At 46.9% G+C, this 24,837-nt stretch overlaps 2 protein-coding genes across 2 annotated transcripts in view; one reads left to right on the plus strand and one right to left on the minus strand.

The window, feature by feature from the left end:
* The window catches only part of LOC149327446 (acetylcholinesterase-like), a 55,448-nt gene that overhangs the window by 23,557 nt on the left and 7,054 nt on the right, over nt 1-24,837 (plus strand). Inside the window, exon 2 of the mRNA XM_089563531.1 lies at nt 22,785-24,001. Coding sequence (XP_089419657.1) covers nt 22,785-24,001 — 1,217 coding nt within the window. The remainder of the gene's footprint in view (nt 1-22,784; nt 24,002-24,837) is intronic.
* LOC149327447 (uncharacterized) lies at nt 9,518-19,941 on the minus strand. Its single transcript, XM_089563532.1, has 4 exons — nt 19,815-19,941; nt 13,378-13,471; nt 12,761-12,866; nt 9,518-11,339 (listed from the first exon to the last, which is right to left on the minus strand). The coding sequence occupies exons 2-4, from the start codon at nt 13,405-13,407 to the stop codon at nt 10,402-10,404; spliced, it is 1,074 nt and encodes a 357-aa protein (XP_089419658.1). The 5' UTR covers nt 13,408-13,471; nt 19,815-19,941; the 3' UTR covers nt 9,518-10,401.

A 24,837-nucleotide genomic window follows, 5' to 3' on the forward strand; every position in this document is an offset into this window, starting at 1 on the left:
TGACGGTGACGACGCCTTCCTGGGACCCATCAGCTCTAGCTCTTTTGCACAGAAGGAACGCTCGGTCCCCGGCCGGAAACGCCTCATTGAGAACTTGGAAAGCAAGGTACCGCCGCCGGATGACGCTGACGACGCCTTCCTGGGACCGATCAGCTCTAGCTCTTTTGCACAGCAGAAACACTCGGACCCCGACCTGAAACGCCTCATTGAGAACTTGGAAAGCAAGGTACCGCCTCCGGATGACGGTGACGACGCCTTCCTGGGACCTTCTTTTGCACAGCAGGAACGCTCGGACCCCGGCCCGAAACGCCTCATTGAGAACTTGGAAAGCAAGGTACCGCCGCCGGATGACGGTGACGACGCCTTCCTGGGACCCATCACCTCTAGCTCGTTTGCAGAGCAGAAACGCTCGGACCCCGGCCCGAAACGGCTCATTCAGAACTTGGAAAGCAAGGTGCCGCCGCCGGATGACGGTGTCGACGCCTTCCTGGGACCCATCAGCTCTAGCTCTTTTGCACAGCAGAAACACTCGGACCGCGACCTGAAACGCCTCAATGAGAACTTGGAAAGCAAGGTACCGCCGCCGGATGACGGTGACGACGCCTTCGTGGGACCCTCTTTTGCACAGCAGACACGCTCGGACCCCGACCCGAAACGGCTCATTCAGAACTTGGAAAGCAAGGTGCCGCCGCCGGATGACGGTGACGACGCCTTCCTGGGACCCATCAGCTCTAGCTCTTTTGCACAGGAGAAACGCTCGGACCCCGACCTGAAACGCCTCATTGAGAACTTGGAAAGCAAGGTACCGCCGCCGGATGACGCTGACGACGCCTTCCTGGGACCCTCTTGCACAGCAGAAACGCTCGAACCCCGACCTGAAACGCCTCCTTGAGAACTTGGAAAGCACGGTACCGCCGCCGGATGAGGGTGAGGACGCCTTCCTGGGACCCTCTTTTGCACAGCAGAAACGCTCGGACCCCGGCCCGAAACGGCTCATTCAGAACTTGGAAAGCAAGGTGCCGCCGCCGGATGACGGTGACGACGCCTTCCTGGGACCCTCTTTTGCACAGCAGAAACGCTCGGACCCCGGCCCGAAACGCCTCATACAGAACTTGGAAAGCAAGGTACCGCCGCCGGATGACGGTGACGACGCCTTCCTGGGACCCATCAGCTCTAGCTCTCTTGCACAGCAAAAACCCTCGGACCCCGACCTGAAGCGCCTCATTGTGAACTTGGAAAGCATGGTACCGCCGCCGGATGAGGGTGACCACGCCTTCCTGGGACCCTCTTTTGCACAGCAGAAACGCTCGGAGCCCGGCCCGAAACGGCTCATTCAGAACTTGGAAAGCAAGGTGCCGCCGCCAGATGACGGTGACGACGCCTTCCTGGGACCCATCAGCTCTAGCTCTTTTGCACAGAAGGAACGCTCGGTCCCCGGCCGGAAACGCCTCATTGAGAACTTGGAAAGCAAGGTACCGCCGCCGGATGACGCTGACGACGCCTTCCTGGGACCGATCAGCTCTAGCTCTTTTGCACAGCAGAAACACTCGGACCCCGACCTGAAACGCCTCATTGAGAACTTGGAAAGCAAGGTACCGCCTCCGGATGACGGTGACGACGCCTTCCTGGGACCTTCTTTTGCACAGCAGGAACGCTCGGACCCCGGCCCGAAACGCCTCATTGAGAACTTGGAAAGCAAGGTACCGCCGCCGGATGACGGTGACGACGCCTTCCTGGGACCCATCACCTCTAGCTCGTTTGCAGAGCAGAAACGCTCGGACCCCGGCCCGAAACGGCTCATTCAGAACTTGGAAAGCAAGGTGCCGCCGCCGGATGACGGTGTCGACGCCTTCCCGGGACCCATCAGCTCTAGCTCTTTTGCACAGCAGAAACACTCGGACCGCGACCTGAAACGCCTCAATGAGAACTTGGAAAGCAAGGTACCGCCGCCGGATGACGGTGACGACGCCTTCGTGGGACCCTCTTTTGCACAGCAGACACGCTCGGACCCCGACCCGAAACGGCTCATTCAGAACTTGGAAAGCAAGGTGCCGCCGCCGGATGACGGTGACGACGCCTTCCTGGGACCCATCAGCTCTAGCTCTTTTGCACAGGAGAAACGCTCGGACCCCGACCTGAAACGCCTCATTGAGAACTTGGAAAGCAAGGTACCGCCGCCGGATGACGCTGACGACGCCTTCCTGGGACCCTCTTGCACAGCAGAAACGCTCGAACCCCGACCTGAAACGCCTCCTTGAGAACTTGGAAAGCACGGTACCGCCGCCGGATGAGGGTGAGGACGCCTTCCTGGGACCCTCTTTTGCACAGCAGAAACGCTCGGACCCCGGCCAGAAACGGCTCATTCAGAACTTGGAAAGCAAGGTGCCGCCGCCGGATGACGGTGACGACGCTTTCCTGGGACCCATCAGCTCTAGCTCTTTTGCACAGCAGAAACACTCGGACCCCGACCTGAAACGCCTCATTGAGAACTTAGAAAGCAAGGTACCGCCGCCGGATGACGGTGACGACGCCTTCCTGGGACCCACTTTTGCACAGCAGGAACGCTCGGACCCCGGCCCGAAACGCCTCATTCAGAACTTGGAAAGCAAGGTACCGCCGCCGGATGACGGTGACGACGCCTTCCTGGGACCCATCAGCTCTAGCTCTTTTGCACAGGAGAAACGCTCGGACCCCGACCTGAAACGCCTCATTCAGAACTTGGAAAGCAAGGTGCCGCCACCGGATGACGGTGACGACGCCTTCCTGGGACCCATCAGCTCTAGCTCTTTTGCACAGCAGAAACACTCGGACCCCGACCTGAAACGCCTCATTGAAAACTTGGAAAGCAAGGTACCGCCGCCGGTTGACGGTGACGACGCCTTCCTGGGACTCTCTTTTGCACAGCAGGAACGCTCGGACCCCGGCCCGAAACGCCGCATTCAGAACTTCGAAAGCAAGGTACCGCCGCTGGATGACGGTGACGACGCCTTCATTGGACCCATCAGCTCTAGCTCTTTTGCACAGGAGAAACGCTCGGACCCCGACCTGAAACGCCTCATTGAGAACTTGGAAAGCAAGGAACCGCCGCCGGATGACGGTGACGACGCCTTCCTGGGACCCATCTGCTCTAGCTCTTTTGCACAGAAGGAACGCTCGGACCCCGGCCGGAAACGCCTCATTGAGAACTTGGAAAGCAAGGTACCGCCGCCGGATGACGGTGACGACGCCTTCCTGGGACCCTCTTTTGCACAGCAGAAACGCTCGGACCCCGGCCCGAAACGCCTCATTCGGAACTTGGAAAGCAAGGTACCGCCGCCGGATGACGGTGACGACGCCTTCCTGGGACCCATCAGCTCTAGCTCTTTTGCAGAGCAGAAACGCTCGAACCCCGACCTGAAACGCCTCATTGAGAACTTGGAAGGCAAGGTTTCTTCACCCCTGCCTCGTTCAAGTGAGGATTGTCTTCGTTCTGTGCACAGAATGCTGTCCTCGTGAAGAACTTCGCAGCGAACAATCCAGTCTACCTCCTTGTACGTGCAAGACAAATACAACAGACAAATACATGTTGGTAGACAAATACAACCGCAGAATGATAAGCTGAAAATGCAGACACAAGCCTACATACAAGACCGAGTTTTCGAGCTGTATTTTGCCAGGATACGAGGCGGTATGTGTGCACGACTATCAGTGCGGCCGAGCAAAACCCGAATTCATCGCTTATTGAGAGTCGCTGAATGAAAAACAAGCTGTGTCTCCCGTGACAAAGGTTCGCTGTTCGAATCGTGGTGCTGCTGGAATTGGCCACCACCACAGCAAATCTATGTTCTAGTGGAACTGAAGAACTCACATTGAGTAAAGCTGAAATTTGGGCGAGCTTGTAATTATTCATCTTAGGGGGAACAGCGCCACAAAGGCGGGACACACAGAAGACATGCGCTGACTAGGAACTGATTTTATTGAAAGACGGGACGTGGAATATATGCAGGAAAAAACAACAATAAAAACCTAGTCAAATGGAACTATGTCATGTGGGAGGCAAGATAGTCGGTTTTTTTGTTAATCAATGTCACGGAAGGGTCGATGACGCACTTTCAGATTGATTAACAATGATTAACAATTGGCGGGGATGTAATTAACGAAGTATCAGCTGTAAAATATCTAGGAGTCACAATAACATCAACTTTAACCTGGAACAAACATATTGACAGCATATGTTGTACCGCACGTAAGGCCTTAGGGGGGTTCGAAGAAAATGGGTGACAGCCCCAACACAGGTGATGCTCACTGCATACAAATCCCAGGTTAGACCGATTTTGGAGTATGCGTCGTGCATATGGGACCCCTACACCAAAACAAATACAGATAAGTTGGAAAAGGTACAGAGAATGGGCGTCCGTTTTCTTTGCAACCGTTTCAGACGAACAGATAGCGTAACACAGATGGTTAATCTCTTGGATCTTCAGACCCTCCAATCCAGGCGCTTAGAATACAGGCTTAAGTCCTTGTACTAAGAACGAAAACCACGCAAAGGACGATACACAGGGAAGAAGTAGACAGGACGAGCGCGGTCCTGTCTACTTCTTCCCTGTGTATCGTTCCACTCCTGACGAAGTGGAATTCATTGCTGCTTTGAACAGTTTGAATGTATGACATTTTTCTTTGACTTTGTTTTGTATTTTTGGTATTATTGTTGTGTTTCCGCGCTCTTCCTGTCTACTCTTCCCTGTGTATCGTCCTTTGCGTGATTTTCGTTCTTAGTTCATGGATTACCAACTAGCCCCCCATCGTACACTCCTTAAGTTCTTGTACCTCCTGTACAATAATAAGACGCAGATAAACAAGACTCTCCACCTTACCCCTGCACCTCGAGCTAACACACGCTTTAACCACGGGAAAATCTTAAAAGAATACCGAGCTTGCATCGATTCATTTAAATATTCCTATTTTCCTACGACTGTGTCCGACTGGAGTAGGCTGCCTCAGAATGTGGTCAATTCTCCTGACGAAGTGGAATTCATTGCTGCTTTGAAAAGTTTGAATGTATGACTTTTTCTTTGTTTTTGTTTTGTATTTTTGGTATTATTAATGTGTTTCCCACTCCTGCTTGGACTCCAGAAGGAGTCTGCAGTATTCCTAGATAAATAAAAAAAAATAAACTATCGTGCCTCCCACATGACATAGTTTCATTTGGCTAGGTTTTTCGTTGTTTTTTTCCCTGCGTATATTCCACGTTCATTCTTTCAATACAATTCGCTAGTCAGCGAATTTATTCTTTGTGCCCCGCCTTTGTTGCGCTGTTCCCCATAAGATGAACTGAAGAAGATCGCCAGGTCTGCTGCCTTATCCCGACTATTAGCGCCGGGGACCACTGAGGCTTTGGAACTCTAGCTTCAATCTTAGGACCGGAAAATCTGAAGAGACTTGATGAAACTAACCCCCTCACCCGAACAGTATTTGGGCACTCAGGTGCAACCGTTTCAAACATGCTTATAGATGAATATACCATTTAACCACCCTCTGTTTGTCCTCGGTAGCTTTGTGAGCCGTGAGACAGTGGGTGATCTAAGAATATTTAGATAGGCAAAAGTTGACGTTCGAAAGTGAACATGGCAACGTTTAAAGCAAAAATCATTTTCAAAAGAAACTAGCCTACCCCGTCCTACTCATACAGCTATCAGGCGTCATGTAAGAAATTATGATTCATACGACTATGATAATTTTGAGGGATAAGCAGAAGAAGTATATACGGAGGCTTGAGGGGGTAGGCATTCTTTAATCCATTAAAAATGTTCCAGCTAGATTTATCTCACGCGTGAGATCTTATTTCACTAACGTAAAAAAAATAAAATTTCAGCGCGATCTCGCCGTCATATGGAACGCGTTTGACTTTGTTGAGCTGGTTTCATACCTGGCCGTCGGACATATTCACCTGTACAGCACACCATTTATCCCGATCCAGCTGCCCTAAAGGCACTTTGATACGAAATTGCAAAATGCATGTTTACTTGGTATATTTCAAGTCTATCGAGGAATTCCGGCCGACATCGCCTCGTTGGGAGACTATCACTGAGTAGAGACATCCATTGATGATCATTTCTTGATGACTGCAAGTATCTCATTGGCTGTAGAAGTACTGTTGAGGGGCCCCTGATGTAAAAACTATTAAAAATATCAAATTATTTTTTGTTGAGTAGGGTAGTGGGAAACACTTAGTGTAAAAGCCTTGATGAAATATTATCGAATGAAATATTATCGGCAATATTATCGAATTTTAAATCATTAATCCAGATGGTGGCAGCTGTCTTAATTCGGCTTACTCTGAAGATCACTTGGAGGTTTGTACAGGCCAACGCATCTACATAGAGTTATGGTAGCAATATGACTGAAGTTCCTATGATAAATTTATATCTACAATGAGTAAAAAAGTAAAGCAATGCGCAGTGCAACTAACATGTCACTTTATCCCAACATAAGCGGGAAGCCTATAGGCAACGAAGCAACAAAGGACTATGACAAAGGTCCTAGGAATAGCAGGCGCGTATACTAGTTATCGAGGTGTATTTTATTTATTTATTATTTATTACAAATACCAGCAGCGCCGAAGGGCATTATTGCAGGGGGGGAAACAATAACTTCTGCTCATTTGGCCCAAAGTACACATAATAACAGAAATACAATCACACAACTAATAGATGAGGAAAAACATGCACTAAAGGAAGACAACCACGCTCCACAAATAAAACAACACTAATGAAATGAAAAAGACACGCGCAAGACAGCTGCGCGTCACGTCACACATCAGGCGGCATACAGAAGCGGCATATACAGGATGAGGTTAGCCGTAATGCAGGGCATCGGATTAATTTAGGCCACCTGGTGTTATTGAAGGGCGCTGACATAGAACAGCAGATTTCGCAGAAGGAAGTAGTTTACGAGTCATAAATACCTTCTTCAAATGGGAGAACAGGAACTGCCCTCTCAGAAGCGAAAACTGAGATACCAGAAATTTAAACGCACTTTAGACTGCATACCCATGCCGATGTCGTCTAGTCAAGAGTTCGACGGAAATCCGTCTGGTCAGGCATTTTGATGCAACGAAAAAAAAACGAAAAACTTTTCGACTATAGTCAGTGACTGCTACTTCACTTCATTGCCGATGTCGTCCAGAATGTGGAGATGCTTGGGAATGTGAGATGATGCGATCACAGCATGGGAAAGTCCAGCTTTGAATAGGAGTCAAAGTTACTTCTTAGACTCCATGTCCCTGTTAGTTGTTGAGCAGACAATGGAAGGGAAAAGAGGAGCTCGTTATTACTTACATGACAGAAAGCAATAGTCACCAAAATAAGGGAGTATAGGCTATTTCCTTTCTTTTGTGGTGTTCATGAACGCGAAATTAATCATGTTAATCTTTTAAAGATAAATAATTAGAAAGAAGAATAAGAAACGCATGCCGCAGGTGGAATCGGAACCTAGGACCTCCGAATTTTCAACCCGATGCTCTGTTATCTGAGCTACGGTGACGACTGCCCAATGCTGTGCTTTCGGGGACATTTATCCCCTAGTTGAAACGAAACTTTCCAGTATTCACCAGTGCCATCCTCGTCCATAGCCCAGCACAGTAGCGGAGGTGAACTGAGAAAGAAAAAGAATACCACCCGCATGAACCTCATTAATTGTATTGAAATGTTTCGCCGGGCGGTGAGCGAAGAGAAAAAAAAATTCAGGGGGCACTTTTACTCTCTAAAGTGCTGCGAGGCGAAAGCGTTTCCTGGCCACTGTTTGTTTTTATTTACTTTTTTATTTTTATATCTTTTGCTCCTTTTCTTACTTTTATTGTTTTTATTTTTATTTTCACATCTTATTTTTATTTTGTTTTTATTTTTGTTTATTTTCTTATTTTTATTTTTGATTATCCTTTTCTTGACTTTACTCCTTTTATTTGATTTATGAAGCCCATGCATTCACTAAATGCGCCTTTATTCATGCTGGAACCTTGAGCCTTTTAAGCAGTGACGCCGAAAGGCGGACGAATCTGCCGACGCGTCTGTCGACACTCCTGCCGACGCGTCTGCTAACGACAGTATGAGGCATTAAAGGCTTTCGCCTTAAAATTGAGATCATTGCGGCGACCAGGGTTGGGAGAATGCGAAAGCATTCACGCCTTCTCGGCACTCGTCGCCTCTCCTTGCTTGGCTTTATCATATTCTTTTTGTTTGTTAATTTAACAACTTAATTAGCGCAATTATCTTAGGCTTCAGTAAAAGATCAATTTGTTTACTTTGATTATACCTTCTCTTATCTCAATTATCCATTTTGGTTTTTCGAATTTGGCGCCGTGGTTGCTTTCCCGCCCACTTACTATATCCCTGTCCAGACTATTCAAAGGTCAAGTGGTTTTTACTGATACCTAATTAATTATTCTATGTCAAATAGACTTATTTCTCAAGTAATTATCACTCATGAAATACATTTACATTCATTTCAAACTTGATTTTTACTCATTTGCTTATTTTTGCTATATTTTGCCGTCTATGGCTGTTTTCCTGTCCATCACTATATCGACGTCGGCGCTATTTCGGCGTTCCTTCGACATTTTTCGCTGCAATTAATAATCATCCTAGAGATATATATTTTTAGCATCCTCACATCATCCTCTTTCGGTTGCAGCCACTCGTTTCGTGCTACCTCTCCTGAGAAGATCACAACTGTGGCGGACACGTTTTTCGGACACTTTTTTTTGTTCACACGACTCCGTTGACGGAGCATAGAAATACTTTTGCTATGGTAATAAACGGCGGCACTAAGGGCTGTTTAATATGCACTTACTCTCAGCATGCTCAGGGCATTAAACTCTAGAAATGCTGCCATACCAGTAGTTGGCGTTATCGCAGATAATATAATCACAATGACAAGGCAAGGGAGTGGTATAAACTTCGGCAGGGTACAAAGTCCCATCGGAATTGATAGGAACGAAAAAGTAAGCTTGTTCACTAAAAACGCTCACAACAAGGAGCTCATTGCAGTAGCCACTTTCTGTAATCACTGCTCGAAATTAGTACAGTGAACACCTGTGTGATATATTAGTTCACATGGAAAAACTTGTTAGACATAGGCAACAGCTGATAAACGCAATATTTGGATCATGAACGTTATTCAGCCGCGAACGATATTTCTCTGAAGTGGTAAATAATAGCTTCGCATTGAAAACACGCATTCAAACACAATTTCGAACTAATGAATCAAAACATGCCTACCTGAGAAGTATGAGGGGAAATTGCTGCGGTAAATCACCCTGCTTAAAATTTCATCAACTACAAAAACCGTATTTTGCAGGATTTACAATAGTAACATTCTTCTCCATCCTAGAGTGCATCATAGGCGAGAGCGCAATTGAGTTTCTATATGTAAGAAAGAAGAAGACTATTTCCACCATGTACAGTACACACATGGAGGACGACGGAGAAAAGCCGCCAATAGGGGGCTTGACAAGTCCGTCGCCCTAGGGTGCCTCGATGCGCGCGCTCCTCCCGCCGCCGCCGTGCAGGGTGGAGACAACCGCGTCGTCTGCTACGACGTCCGCCATTAGGATGCCCGCTCCGTACGCAGCCAAGGGCGGCGAGCCAGCCAGTGTCACATTCACGGTTTTTGTAATTTCGCGACATCGGCTGTTATGAAGCCGTGGTGGAGGACATCGGAAATTTCGTCCACCTCAGGTTTTTATTAACATGCACCGATATCGACCTAGTACAAGGCACTGTGTTTTTCAGCTCTATCGAAACTCGGCCGCCGCGGCTGTGTCGCGCCCGTGCAGCCGAGCGCCATATACCGCCCAGCGAACACATCCGGGCCACTTTTAATGTTTCTTTGTAGTTTCAAACGTGATTTATAATTTTTGCGGAGCATTACTCGCTAATACTACAAAATAAACGACTTCTGGAACATTTTTGTGTTAAGCTTGAGTATACATATAGGCATGTTCTTTCATTTTACATTACACAATATAGTACTTTACGGCTATTTTATGCTCAGAAAAGCATTCCCATAGCTATTCTGAATTTCGTTTTCCTTTCTTTCGCGTTACTTTCGATATGCAGATGGAGATAAACAAACTTTTTAATACATGCCAGATTACTTGGTGCTTCACACATATGGTTTCTATAGCATTAAATTTTGACTCACGCAGTCACGGACTATAAGCCCTGTTTAGCATATCTTATGCAGCAGTATAATGTAAACTGCTCACTACTATAAATCAGATATCGATGCCGCTAAAATAAAGCAGCCACACGGTTTCTGAACAATGAAAAAAGAAACTGCATCCGATAATTAGCGATTTCCGATGTGATAGCTTGTTTATTTGGTCGGAAACCTTAAAATGTCAAAAACAAGCGCTACAACTCACTGCAAATTAACTGCAGCGCATGTCTTGCTTCCATGCCCATTGACTCTCGCAGCTTCGAGCTGACGCAGGTGAATGCGTAGCCGTACTCTTGCATAACTTGATATCAGTATGTTTGCCAGAGAATCCTTGTGTTGCTGACAGGCCTCCATAGTGAATCGTGTGTTCTTGTTTAAATATTCTGTGACAGCCTTTAGAGGGGACTTAAGGGTGAACAGATTGTCTGTCCAGGACGTGATTCCTTTAAAGTGCTCTTCGCAGGATTGAAGAAGGCTCATAACCGCACCACTCGGATAACACAAGTTCTCATCATCTTGGACGTACTCTTTCAGTGCAGTTAAATATGCATGCTCATGGTTCGTCGAGCCAAGCATTGCAGCCTTGCTCTGCTCGCAGTTCGTTTTCTTCAAAATTCCTTTCACAACAAATCCGCCAATATGATGCAAAATACTGCACTCAATTGAAGTCAGTGCTTCAATGAACAGAATTTCCCCATCGTCAATTTCCTCTTCAACATCTCCAACGTACTCTTTTTTTCCTTGTGAAATCATATCAAGCAGGTACTCAGAATCATCCGTTTCATAGCTTGAGGTTGCTGGTGTGTGCAAAAACTGACTGACGCATACAAGTTTCAAAGCACATTTCATGTCATACGCGTTTGGAACGGGTTTTCTGTGACGCACAACAGAAAAAAGATTCTCCAGGCAGTCCTGTAGCAGTCTCCCGGTGAGAAAGAATTTGTAGCCATCCATTTTAAGCACAATATCTTGCAAACGAAGGACAACTGTTGTTGCAATCATGAGACCTGCCTGTGAGGGCTTCCACTGGGATGTGCTGCCCATCTGCATGCCTTGAATTGTGTCCACTGCCAGGCGCAACATGTGCAAGGCTTCATGGTACTTTGCCATATCTTGCCAACTAAGTGCAACTGACGGATGTCATGAGGACATCAGTTTGTACCATTTTGCGATGAGCTCCAGGAACCATGCTGTGGTTTCAGCTTCTGGTTCGAGCACTTTCTCTCTTATTAGGCAACGAATGGCGGCTGGGGATTCCTTGAAGAACTGAACTGCTATGCCGACCTTCATTTTTGTGAAGTGGCCTTTGCTGACATGAGCTTCAGAAAGTTTGGGTGCAATTTTCAGCTCTTTGCTAGAGTCGTATTCTACGACAGCGCGCACGTGCTCCAGCTTGACTTTGTTTGAGGGTAAGCTATGTTGGCAGACAGTTGCATCGCTCAGCGTAAAGTCAATAGAGTTTAAAAGCTGACCTCGGATATTTTTTATCACGTGAGCCGCGTCCGCAGTGAAAAAGAGTTCCTTTCCCTGAAGCATCGGATGAGGGATTGAGCACACAGTGTTAGAATTCCTATGGCTAGAAAAACCTAACTCGCGCCACATAGCTCTGTTGGACGCTCCCATATCAGAGGTTACCACAAGCACTCTAAGAGAAATGTCAGCGCAAAGCTGCCCGATTTCCAGAACAAAACTCTTAAGCAGACCCCCGTCGACAGAGCTTCCTGTAAAATGGTATGCGATTACCTGCTTCCACCTTGTGTTCAATCCTCCGACCATAAACACTAAGCAATGACATGCAGGTTCATCTGGAACTGCTGGAAATGTTTTCCCTCCAAACACAATGTCTTCAGCACGATCGAGGTCATACCCTTGTGCAATTTCCATTTCATCGAGATAAAGCACACAATCTTTTTCAATATCTTCCATGCCCTCTGCTTTTACTCTGAGAACGTCAATCACTTCAGTTAAGATTCCTGGTAGGAACTTGAGTCCCTGAAGACGACGGACAAGAGTCCTATTAGAAGGCAGTGGGTACCCAAGTCTTCTTAGGGTTTCGTAGCCTGAAGTTCCACTCGCAAATTTGATCTGAAGGGCTTGTTTAATTGTTTTGGACGACCAGGTGGAACCTTTGTTGCTGTTCCGAGACAGGGCTCGCATTTGGTCTTGATTTAGGAACTTGAGTTTTTTTCGTAACATTTCGCTGGCCTTTTCCATTTTTTGAAGCTTCCTTTTAATTGACTTATTTGTAGCACTTGTTTTGCTGTGAACTTCGCTAAGTTTCGCGTATTTTTTCTTCATGTCCTCTAGCTGTTTATTAAGTGTAGCACATGAGCTGTTACTGCACTTCTCTGCACGGGTTGCACGAAGTGCGCAGGCAACTTGCAGGGAATCATCTGTGGCGGGTATTGAAGTTTCTGGAATGGAACTTGGGCGAGGTGAGTTGTTCATCTGACTTTGAGCCGTCTCCCTGTCGTCACTGGGCAATGGCTGCAGTTCTTGATTTGCCGTGTGTGGCATATCAGCCATGTCGTTGACGTATTGGTCCTGAATTTCTGTTGATGTGGTATCAGAAGCACTCTGTTGATGCTGCAGAGTGCCCCTTTGCTCTGCTGCCGCAGGCACCCCTTGTAACCTTTCCTTTGGCGGCTTCCTGTGCTTAGGCATCGCTGAAAAAAGAGAGGCCACACATGCTGCAAATCAGATGGTGCATTATTTTATCATTACGAACGAGCATGCTCCAAGTCTTGCTACGTTTAGACATAAAATTAAATAAAATGCAAAATTGTCAGCATCATGCTTCTGGGCGGAAGGCGCGGCTGATTTACCTCCCTGTAAAAAATGAAAACGAGCTATTCTATTGACCGGAGGTGTGAAGAGAGTTACTGTAATGTGAGCCGCCTAATTCTCTGAAGAAACATTTGTGTGAATTTTATGTTCGTGTTTTTGCACTTTATGCTTTTGTGTTTTGTTCTGAAATTGTTACCCCTCTTGCTAGGACCCTTCACTGGGTCTGCAGTATGATGAAAAAAAAAAAATAATCGCTCCACGTGAGTCTACAAATGGCCGGTCATTACAGTACTAAGTTAGAACAATCAGGCTAAGAATGAAAGAAGCAATAGGATTAGGAAAGAAGCGTTGCAAACTTTCGTTAATGTAGAAATATGTGGCTTATTATACCTCTGAAGGAAAAAAGCGTTGGCACAGCATTGGGCTTCAATTTTTTCCACCCGTCAGCCCTATTCTGCTCAAAGGCGCTTTCTTCAAAATGTGCCTGTAACACAGAACCATGCAATGATCAGACAAACTTATTAATGTTTAAATTGAGAGGGCTTCACACTAACATTCTAAACAGCTAAAAATAAGTAACACAAACAGGGATATGCCCAAACAGTTATAAGTGAAATTCAGGTGCTTGTTAAGATATACTAAGAAAGAGGCAAAAGACCGTCGACTTCTTTCTGAAAAAAAAAAAAAACGGGGAGAGTGCGAGGAAATTATTGGACACTGAAGAGATGTGTGCTTCCCATGTTAAGATACTAAAGGTTCTTGCCTTTGCTGCTAGGTGGAACATGGGCAGTGAGCTAAGAAATTCCTTGAAAAATAAAACGTTGCACTCATATATGTGCGCGCAAGAAGGCAATGCTGTAAGTCAATCCTGGATTTTTCACGACTTCCCGCTTTCGATCATGCTGTCCACAAATTTTGTGGAGCTTCAATGAAACAGCTTTCTCTTTCGTCTGATCCTGTCATCACCATTAAGAAATTTCCGTTGTTAAAGGGCTCCGTAGTCATGAAATCCTCGTCACTCATCTCCAGTCAGATGTTCAGATAATTCACCGGTCATCGAATGGGGAAAGAAAAGCGAATGTCTAGACAAGCGTGATCACAAAACACATATCGATCACCAAGGGCGCTATGCCGGAAGGCCCGAGTTTGGCGCTCGCCCGAGTTTCATCCGAGTTTGCGATGACGGCAGTCAGTGAACGAAGATAGCGCGGAACGTGCGCAGGCAGCGGACAATAAAATGTAGAGATAAAGCCTCGTAAAGACGATACAAGCGCAGCCTGCGCGCCTGTTTAACACTTCAAACACCATACACTGCGCAATACCAGGCCGCAGCGCTACCTGAAGTTATCAGCGCCATGTCAGCAATCGCGAAATCGTGACTTCTCTGCTATCTATCTGCACACTCGCCGCTAGCTTTTTGACACGCCTTTTCGGGCGTGTCAAAGGCGTGTCTTCTCTTTCAGGCTCTATCTGTCTCTCCATTTCCGTAGACGAACAGTGCGCACTAGGTGCACTCTTGTATCAACCCTTTCTCTTCTCTCGAATACATTAAAAGGCAACAGATAATAATATGAACATTTTGTACATTTCCAAATTTATTTTAAAATCTCAATCCAATGAAGCGTTGTTGAAAAGCATAGCTTTAGGAAATTAACAAAGATTTGACACTTTCTGCCGCTAGTGGCGATAGTGAAGCCATTGCTTGCAGCGTGGCTTGCATACGAACTAGAGCGGCAGCCCACCGTGCCGAATACGACAGCTCCTGCGCTGACACGCCGCCGGTAGCGCTGCCTTCGACTGGAAAGACTGGGCAACTACTACACGCTAAATCTGTCCTATTTTTCGGCCATTGCGATAATATATTTTATTGTGTCGTATATCAAAATATAACAGTCATGCATCTTCTGGCTTGCATAATACACAACAGCAAAAAACTTAACTGCACTGCACCCCCCCGCGTCACTGCTGCTCTCTGCAGTGACCTCAGGTGGAGTTCTCCGCTGCTACGGCCGCTGCCGCACCCCGCTATGGCCAACTATTGCGTTTAGTACGCTCTTGGCGAATCTCAGCGGTAGAAATTGGCCGTGCGAGCGGCTGTGATGCGGTGTGGGAAAAAAATTGCTGTTTGGCTGTATTCAATTCAATGATTCAATGATTCATTACGTATGCCTGTTGTGTGTGACGCCTCTTTAGTGCACTGCGGATGCGAAGAGCGTGCTACCCAGCCACACAACTCATCATATATGTCATCAGACGGTGACTAAAAGCTGTGAAGGTGGTGGCGCGCGTATCTGCGTAGTATTTGTTTACGGCGCGCACTTCAAGGTTTTTCGGACTGGTTTTGTCACTAACGTCGATCGCCGTTGTATACCGCAGTGACATCGCAATAATATCGTTCGGGCAGATGAGGGATCCTGTTTGTAATAATGGAATCGGACTTATAACTGAGAAAGGTGTTACGGTTGTGAAGTACGCAGTGCTTGCGTGCTGGAAATTACAAACTCTTTATTGCACTGGGTCTAGAGCAGCGACCGTTTGTCGATCCCGAATGTGTTTGACACATTGATGCTGAGCTTTATCACCGATGAAAGCACGGCCAAGCCAAACACCTGTGATGCCATGTTGTTAGAGTAGGACGGGCTCCAAATCACCGTTTCGTCGTCGTGGTCCGTGTTTGACGCCTTGCAAGCAGGTGTGACGCGCCGTCAGCGTTGTGCTGCGTCGTACGTGGTTGCAACAGGCTATAGTGTTGTGCAATCTTAGTATGCGAGCGAAGAAATCGACGGCTGTCGCCACGTTGCGTGTCCTTCGCAGAGGTGCTTAGATTAATCAGCGATGACGTCCGTTTTGCCTGTTATATTTCGATGGTCAACATCGTCGATGTCTGTCAGCAATCAGCACAGCCGCGCAGCATACCTGTAGCCGGCTGGGATGTTGGGAGTGGCCCAGCCATAGCGCGTACGCCTATAATTTATGTACGGCAAGCCGGGGGCGTGAACAATGGTTTTGATTGACAGGTGAACTCGGAGCTAAACTCGTGAACGGTGAAGTGCCCCGAATTCATCTCGGGACTGTCATGGCGGCAGCAGCAGCAGCCTGGTTCATCGCTTCCTCTGACGGCAAATGTCAGTACGGCCGGCTGGACCTGTTTACTGCCATGGCCGAGGACGAATTCCAGCGACATTTTCGCCTCTCCAAAACATCGGTACGATGGTTGTGTAAAGAGTTAGGCGACGACCCACGCCTGCGGAGAGTGCGTATCGGGCCTCATTCGCTTTCGGTCGAAGAGCAAGTCCTCTGCGCCCTCCGGTTGTTCGCGACCGGGAGCTTCGAGGGGAGCGTCGGCGCAGACCGCTTTATTGGACGCCACCAAAGCACTGTGAGCCGCTGTGTGAGGGACGTCTCTGACGCGCTTATCGACGCGGCTGTGCAGAAGCGATGGTTCGCTTTTCCCCACGACTGCGGCCGAGCGTGCGTATGTTAAGGAGCGTTTCCTTCTGCGCGGCGGCATCACAGACGTCGTGGGATGCGTCGACGGGACTTAACTTGGCGTAAAGGCCCCTTCGAAGTCCAGCCCTGACGTGGCGAAGACCAACTATTTCACCAGGAAGGCACATTATGTATTGAACACAATGGTTGTAAGAATGCTCTGTTTTTGCTTTCATGCATGTCACGGTTAATGGAATGTTCTCCCATTTATTAGTGATAGTGGTCGGTGTACTGTGCAGTGTCAGTGGATGTTAAGGAACCCCATATGGTTGAAGTTATTGGCAGCACTTCACCATGGCCTGCCTCATCGCTTGAGTTTCTTTGGGGCATTAAACCTCAAAAACCGCTTCCGTTTATCAGTAACTGAGCAGTTTTACACACAGTGTAGATGTTTTTTTGATTTACCTCATGTTTGCGCACGTAATAGCTGCAGGGACTTTTCCAGCTATTTCACGCATGCATTTTAATGGGTTTTTAAACGGTAGCATTTGTGTCACTTGGCAGATTGCATTCTTATGCAATATTCATAACCGCAAGTCGCAATAAATGTTTCACTTTGGCTGAAGTGGAAAAGCTCCTGCCGGAAGCACTGGCGTCTGTAAGCCAGGAAAACTGGCAAAACTGTTGTGTTCATGTGGAGCAAGTTGAGGCTGAAGCATGACAACGCGATATGATTGTTGACGCTGAAATTGAACCGGTGGTCTTCAGCATTTCTCACTCGTGCAACTCCTCCTCTGATGAGTCGAGCATCGATTACAGTGATGAAGACTTGAGTGGCATCGAGGAACTTCTCTGATTTGGAATTGATGTGTAATAGACATGCTACCGAGGAAAGAGAGAGGACTCATCGGCTTGCTGTGATCACCTTTGTACATGTGTGGGTGGCAATGTGAAATATGTGTGCATGTTGGTGTGTGTGTTGATCAATCTACCGAAGAAATTGTTACATTTCCATCATATCATTGCATCATTGCAATTCGTTGCATCATATTGTATCGGGCAGTAACTTGTAGTGTAGGTGGTCTTGTTAATAGTGTCTGTAAAAAAGTAGAATTTGTAACGGAGTGCAAATAGTACTTTTTCCAATTAGAATAGGTATACTGGTACACGTCGTCAATGTGTGCTGTTTTTGGAAGATTAATTGCAGAAACATACGGTGGAGCTTAATGAAGCGTTGTGTCAATTATTCGGAAAGTATCTGAAAATTTGAGAGCAAATTGGATTCATTTAAAATAATTTGAACATATACTGTTTGATTCGTTCGACTAACTGAACAGAAATTTATTCAGTTATGCTGTCCAAAATGATCGAACATTCACAAACCCCTAGGCATTGGCCTCATTTTGTGTGTGAGGGTTGGGAATAGTATGTATGGGTGTCTGATCTTCATGTCCTGAAAAGGTATTCCTGGTTTGGTGTTGTCTTGCATTGCTGTCAATCTCTGGTCGTTTTGACATGTTATGCAGTGCCAGTGTTGAGGTAGCCAGTACTGTATGTTTTGTCCTTAATTTTTTGGAGGTGTGAATGATTTCAAGCTGGCTCTTGCTCAGTTGAGTGTGAATTTGTTTCGAGTCACGTCTTTGCTTGTACATTGGTCAGGTTTTCGTTTTGTCAAATAGTGTTGTTCGATGGCTCCACATTTTTTTTCAGTTTTGGAGCACTTGACTGATTGTGTGTTGGTGTGCATCCACTGCACGTGTACTTAAATTTGTATGCACTGTGATCCATGCCACTGGCTGTTTCCAGAATAAACCATTTCTCGCAAACACTGGAGGTGAGCATTTTTTATTGTCGTGTCTCATTTATTGTTTGCTCTTTCGAAATATTTTTTCCTAGCGTTGTACAACTTTTTCTGCATTCTTACTTGACGCTCCCAAAGCTTGGAACTCTTTTTACCTGGCTGCATGAAAATCCTGCCACAGCACCTTCTGCTCTTCTAGGAGAGCAGGGAAATCGAGCCAAGCTGACTCTTGAGGCAGTACTATTTTCTGTGAGTGTGGGAATCAACACTATGTTCAAAATTTAACACTTAACATGGGAAAACAGGCCATATCGAGGTGGTGTATGCACGGTGTATGGTGTATGCGCTATGCGTTAAATGAGCAGATGCATGTTGTTCATTTCAGAACACGGGATAATATTCAAGCGATTCTGAACAAAACGAGTTTTCTCATTCAAGTCACGCGAAATTCAACTTACGATGAAAAAAAAATGTGCGAAAAAAAGTTTAACATGCGGGGTTTGAACCCACGCACTACCATTGCCTGTCGACTTTCCGCAGCGACGCGTTAGACCACACGGCCACAAAACAGCGCGGAGTGATACACCTCTCTTTATTTTTTTTTGCGGACTACTTCCGTAGCCTTCAAGTTGCACATGATGTAGCGTTGGTAGCGTTCCCTCACGCTACAAAGCCAAATTTAATAATGCATGAATCGCTCTAAAGCGCTTTAAATCCAAATCTTGCACACTATAAAATGCTTATAAAGGTGTACTAAGTGCGTTATAAAATTCAAAAAACCTCGTTTGTCTAACTGCACACGCAATGCACTTGGTGGAGCGACACACAAATGAAAAGTGCACCGGCGGTTGGCTCACGTGACCCGTTCTTTATAGACCGCCCAAGAATCCCATGAGGTGGCGCCGATGTGATGATAAATCATGGAATATATCCAGATAACCCAATGAAGCTGGAGGCGTGACGAGGGTGGGATTTTGTCTTGCTACCATTAGTTCACTCATCTGATGGCGTCGCCAGAACTCGGGAAGATTCCGAGTTTCAGCAAACTCGGGCCTTCCAGCATAGCGCCCCAAGTTAAGCGTGCCTTTATACATGCAGTAACTACCAATTAGCCGTTAGTAAACTAGTCATAACGAGTCCTGACATGATTGTCATGGCCACACATGCGTCTTGCTTGGTCATACGCCTCATTTCTTTTTCTCTCTCTCACACACACACACACACAAACGGGCGCGCGCACGCACGCACACCGTCTGAGTTGGACAGCGGCACAAGAATACAACGCCGAGAAAATTCCTCAAAGCGCTCTGTATGTCATAGCATAAAAGGTAACTTAGAGCTCCCCTTACGTTCCACTGCGCACAAAAAAGAAATTGCACAAGGATCCGGTAGCAAAGAGCGCACATCTTTACGCGCTCGCAGTACTACATGTACAACAAGAGATTATAAGAACTAAGCATGTCGTGTTGCCCAGAAATAAACGAGTTAAACACGCAAGCATATGCGCCAGATATCTAGGATACAAGACTGACAAACGCTACGGTATAAAGCATGCAAATGAAAGAATAACTACGAATACAGAAGAAGCATAACTTACGCTGCATACACACGAGCGGTCCGTGGGTTGCCACTTGTCGCGCTTGATTTTTACGAGCCAGAGAAGCCGTCTTTTCGGTTCTTTAGGGAACCGGTACATCTTCCACTCATTTCGTGAGTGGTTCGTGCACTGGGGCACGCAACACCCGGGCATTTTGTCCCAGAAAACGCCGCGCACGTGCCTCTCCCAAGCAGCCGCGGCGACGCGTGGGGAGCGAAATGGCCGCTGCCGCTCCGGAGGCGGCGTTCGCCCCTTCAAAGAATGGCACCACCCTCCAAGAGGGCGCGCGCATCGAGGCACCCTAGTCGCCCCACTTAATGAGCAGCGTTTGGTCAACAGCAATCAATTCATACAGTCAATCAAAAGAAAATGAAAACACTTGATCAGTGCAGAACAGAAGCAAAACAGAGTGGTCCGAAAAATGAAATCCCAGGATAAGTAAAATCAGTTATTCATCCTCAGTAAACATAGAGCGAAGCTTAGCAGTGGAGCAAATAAATAAATCAAAGTTAGTAGACAGATAATGGTTTAACAGTGATGGTAAAGAATAACATAGGCGTTCCATGCCAGAGTTCAAACGGGGTGCAACGATTTTCCAACATTCTCCATGTCTTGTAGCATAATATTGTTCATTCTTTTCTAAATATGCCAGAGTACCAAGGTTATGTATGTTATATCTTACTTCATATTTAAATCTAGTACTCAGACGGTAGAGATATAGTTTATGAGCCGTAATGACATGCGCTCTATGAAAAAAACCTGCAGTTGTTGCATGATAACCAGCGTTGTACACATGACGTAGGTATCGCTTCTGCATGACATAAATTTTTTGTAGATGAGAGAATGTAGTTGTACCCCAGACAAGTTGGCAATAGTTAACATGTGAATAAAAGAGTGAATTATAAACCAATAGTTTAAGTTTTGTAGAAAGAATGTATCTGAGACGACCAATTACTCCGGTTATGCGAGCTAAATTCGTCACTACTAAGTTCACATGAGTTTCCGAGGACATGTGAGCAGTAAATGCCGCACCAAGGCTTTTGAAATGGTCAACAATGTCAACAGGACGAGAGTTAAAAATAATATCGGCACCTAGTGTCCAAAACAAAATAGGTTACACACTTAAGCATTATTTATCAAACACTCTTTTATCGCCGTATCCGGTGAATTAGACCTCAGCTCTTTGTCCACGATGAAATCCAACACAAAACAAATAAATTTAAGGTAGCCCAGCCAGCCGTAGAAATGTAAATGACGGCTGTAAGGTTAAAACGGAGGAAGAGAGACCACAAACGAGATTTATTGTTATCAGAAAACTAAATTTGGAAGAAATATGTCTTAATTACGCAGTCCAGGTAACCGGTAGTCGTTTAGACTAGCGGAGTCGATGCGCAGGCAAGGCAAACGTAATACTTATTAGCAAGGAGACAAATCTGCTAATGAACTTCCAAGGCTTCCAGGAATAGGGGGAGCGTCGCAGGAATAGTACAGAGCTGGTTTGAAATTAATCGGACAGGATTTTGCTCTGCAGTAGATCTACTCAGTTGGAATTCTGATAAGTCCGCTTTCTACTTAGTTAACATGGTGTCCTACCATGTGGCAAACTGTCAGGATTACACACGGCTGCTTTCTGTCTGTCCTTTGCCAGGATAAAGTGTGTAGAAAGCGAAAGAAAAAATTGTAAAAAATTTCTAGAGCTTAGCTCACCTCCTTGGAACACTAAACAGTGAATGCTGTTATTAGTTTGCTTTGGCCATTTATCCCCGCATTCGGCCATGGAATCAAGGCTGCCAACCATAAGAGGAAGTGTAACCATGGTCAGGTGCATCAGCGACTCCTGGTGCGGTCGCCCGTGTCCTCACAACCCTCAGCACTGTCTGCATTCCCTCTCGCACTTGCCCTGCACCCTCCTGTACTCTGAACGTGGAGAGGGTTATAGCCGCTTTCCCCTTTTCAACCTCGCACAGTTTCCACCTGGCAATTATTTTAAACATTGAATTAGATTAATTCGACTGTTTACGTTAGTCGCTACGTTTTAAATCGCTACGTTTTAGGAATAACGGCTGACGGATGTTCCATGGTCGAATGCAGCCTATATGGTTGAGAAAAAGTTGAAACAACTTTCGCTGCATTAAAGTTAAAGTATAAGTTCGAGCACCTAAGAATTGCCGTTGTCTGTAGTATGTAGCTGCGTTCATGCAAGGACACCTAAGTGGACAACATGATCACTGCCTTGAAATTGAGCTGCCTGCTCCACATTGATTTATTGTTAAGAAAAAAAAGCGCCTCAGACACCACGGGGGCTCATTGCAGAGACTGGTGCCGCTTTCCGGCAATGAACGACAGGGGCCGCGCACGGCCACGCGAGACTCTCTTCTTCCGGTGGTGAGCCAGTCACACCACTATGCTGCGTTTACCGCAGCTGAGAACGCTTCGCACGTTGCTTTCGTTGACGCGCGCGTATTCGCGCAGAACTTCAGTGACGCTGTGGGACTGGGCCGCTGTACAGAACTTCAGCTGCGAATTTCTTGTCAACTGCAGTGTCGCTTGCCCGGTGCCCCTTTTTTACTTTAGGAAATGAGATTTTCGTTTTAAAATGTTTGTTTGTTTTGAGAAAAAAAAAAGAACGGGAAAAATGACATTCCTGCCATTAGCTGCAATGTTTCCTGAACAGTAGTTTGCGATGTCTCTATAAGTGCCCAGTTTTTTTTTTTGACCTCCTACGAGGCGATAGTTCCTATTATTGTGAAATGGACAGTGTGGGGGCAGGGGGGGGTGGGGGGGGTGAGAATGTGCACGAATCGGCAGAACGTAACACATAATTTCTTCCATGAACTTTAATATGTGTGAAACAGAGATTTTATTTCTTTATGAAATATGTATTTCCATGATGAATGCATTGTTTAAGGTGTCACTCTAGAGGTACACCATTATGTGGGAGTATTAGCATCGAACTTTGTTGTCATGCAGGTGGAAAATGCCAGGCTTGGGATGCACGGTGTCTCCTACACCGAAGGCTGCCTGCTGCTGAACATTTGGGTCCCCAACCTGGCCGTCCAGTCCGGCACCCCTCGGCCAGTGCTCGTCTGGATCCACGGAGGAGGCTTCCATTCCGGCAGCGCCACACAGGGGAACTACAGCGGTGCCGCGATGGCCGCCATGGCGGACGTGCTGGTCGTTTGTATGAACTACCGCCTCAGCATCCTGGGTTTCATGAGCGCCGACACTCCACAGGCGCCGGGCAACGTGGGTCTCCTGGACCAGGTCATGGCCCTGCAGTGGGTGCAGCTCAACATCGGACACTTCGGTGGCGACCCGCAGCGAGTAACCCTGTTCGGCGAAAGTGCGGGTGCGGTGAGCACACACGCCCACGTCCTATCCCCGATGAGCGAGGGTCTTTTCAGGAGAGCGGTGCTGATGAGCGGCAGCATGTACAGCATAGACCTCTGGGACACGGTTCACGAAAGCATGGTCAAGGGCAGCAGAGTAGCCGACATCGTCGGCTGCTCTAACGGAGGGAGCAAGAATCTGTCGTCACACCCAGATGAAGTCGTAGACTGCTTCAGACGCAAGTCGGCAGAAGAACTGGTTCGAGCTGCCGCCGAAAGCACCGCGCCGAAGATCACCGCATTTCTGCCCACCTATCATGACTCATTCTTGCCAAGGATACCGCTGGTCGCAATCAAGCGAGGTTTTTTTGGATCCATCGACATCCTTGCGGGAGTCACTTCGGACGAAGCAGCGTACTCGTTCCTGGCCTCAGCAAAGCCGGAGCTCTTGGTCGAAGACCTCGACACCTCAGAATGCCTTACCGACGCTCTTAATGCCGTCGTGTCACGGTGGCAGAAGGCGGACACACAGGACATAATCCTTCAGTACACCGCAGACGCTCCAGAGGGCGACGGCAATGCTCTGAGGAGGCAGTACATCGACTACCTCTCGGACCGGTTGTTCAACTGCCCCTTCCGGTTCCTCGCTGAGAAGCACAGTGAAAGGGGCAGCAATGTTTACGCCTATGTCTTCAGCCACAAGTCGCCCACGGCACCTTTCCCCAGCTGGACGGGCGCTCCCCACACTTCCGAATTGGCATTCGCCTTTGGCCACAAGTACGTCCAGCAGCCTGACTCGCCCGACGGGCGCATGAGCGAAGCCTTCGTGCGGATGCTAGCAACCTTCGCCGAAAGCGGGTGCGTGATGATTATGATGATGATGTCCTCAGGCTTAATGGCACATATCCACGGCGGGGGTTTTCTAGGGTGTGGGTGCTTGCCAACCCTCGCGCTTCTGCTTCTTCAGTTTGTTATATCCGCCGGATATTGTTTTCAGCAGCAAGACTACATTTGCTGGAAAACAGATGTAGAAGTAGATAACGTTGGTCAGGCATCAATTCGAGCGTGGCCACTGCCTTATTTTTGGGTCTGAAAATGGCTTCGGAATGGAAACTGAGTTATTTTGAGACAGGTCCTTCTGCGCGGGTCTTCTGAGAGGCAAAAAAGGCGCGCATAAGGCCAGTAGCCTTCTGCAAATATGGTATGGACGCAGGGTGCTTGCTAGAAATGCTGTGCGATCCTCAGTGCTTTTTTGGCCTTAATGGAAACACGATATATATTCGGTCGCATCGCTCTGCATACGTAAATTAGGCTGAGGTGGCAGTGGTTATCAGCTTCACAACCGACAAATCCATCCTCCGCATCCTTGTTTTTCTTAAGCATTAATAGCAGAAGTGAATTCAATTTGATATGTTTAGTTAAAAAGATTGAAGACAGGCGATCTTAAATATTATGAAACATCACAGTGCCCACACGACCGAGCGCAGCTTTTGGGAACTCATTAACAAGGTCACTACGAATTAGCGTGTGCTCTCTCTGAGGCACTTACCCCGCCATCCGGTCATATACTATGAGGCCAGAACAAATTTTCGTTGTCTTTAAAATGCAAACTTATATTTTTGTCCGCCACGTATTGTTGGCCAACAAAAATGAGTCCTCTTGTTACTCATTGAAAACATATTCTTTTGTTGTAC

This window comes from Amblyomma mixtum, chromosome 10 (genome assembly GCF_055824585.1).
Source record: "Amblyomma mixtum isolate Tamu chromosome 10, ASM5582458v1, whole genome shotgun sequence".
NCBI lineage: Eukaryota > Metazoa > Arthropoda > Arachnida > Ixodida > Ixodidae > Amblyomma > Amblyomma mixtum.

Bases quoted from the DNA above. Each gene is read 5' to 3' on its own strand.
- LOC149327447 (XM_089563532.1), bottom strand. From the start codon at position 13,407: ATGCTGTGCCAACGCTTTTTTCCTTCAGAG. The intron at 12,867-13,377 runs GTATAATAAGCC...CTCTTTTTTCAG, and splicing joins AACGCTTTTTTCCTTCAGAG to CGATGCCTAAGCACAGGAAG. The intron at 11,340-12,760 runs ATCAACAGAAAT...TGTCCTCATGAC, and splicing joins CAGAGTGCTTCTGATACCAC to ATCCGTCAGTTGCACTTAGT.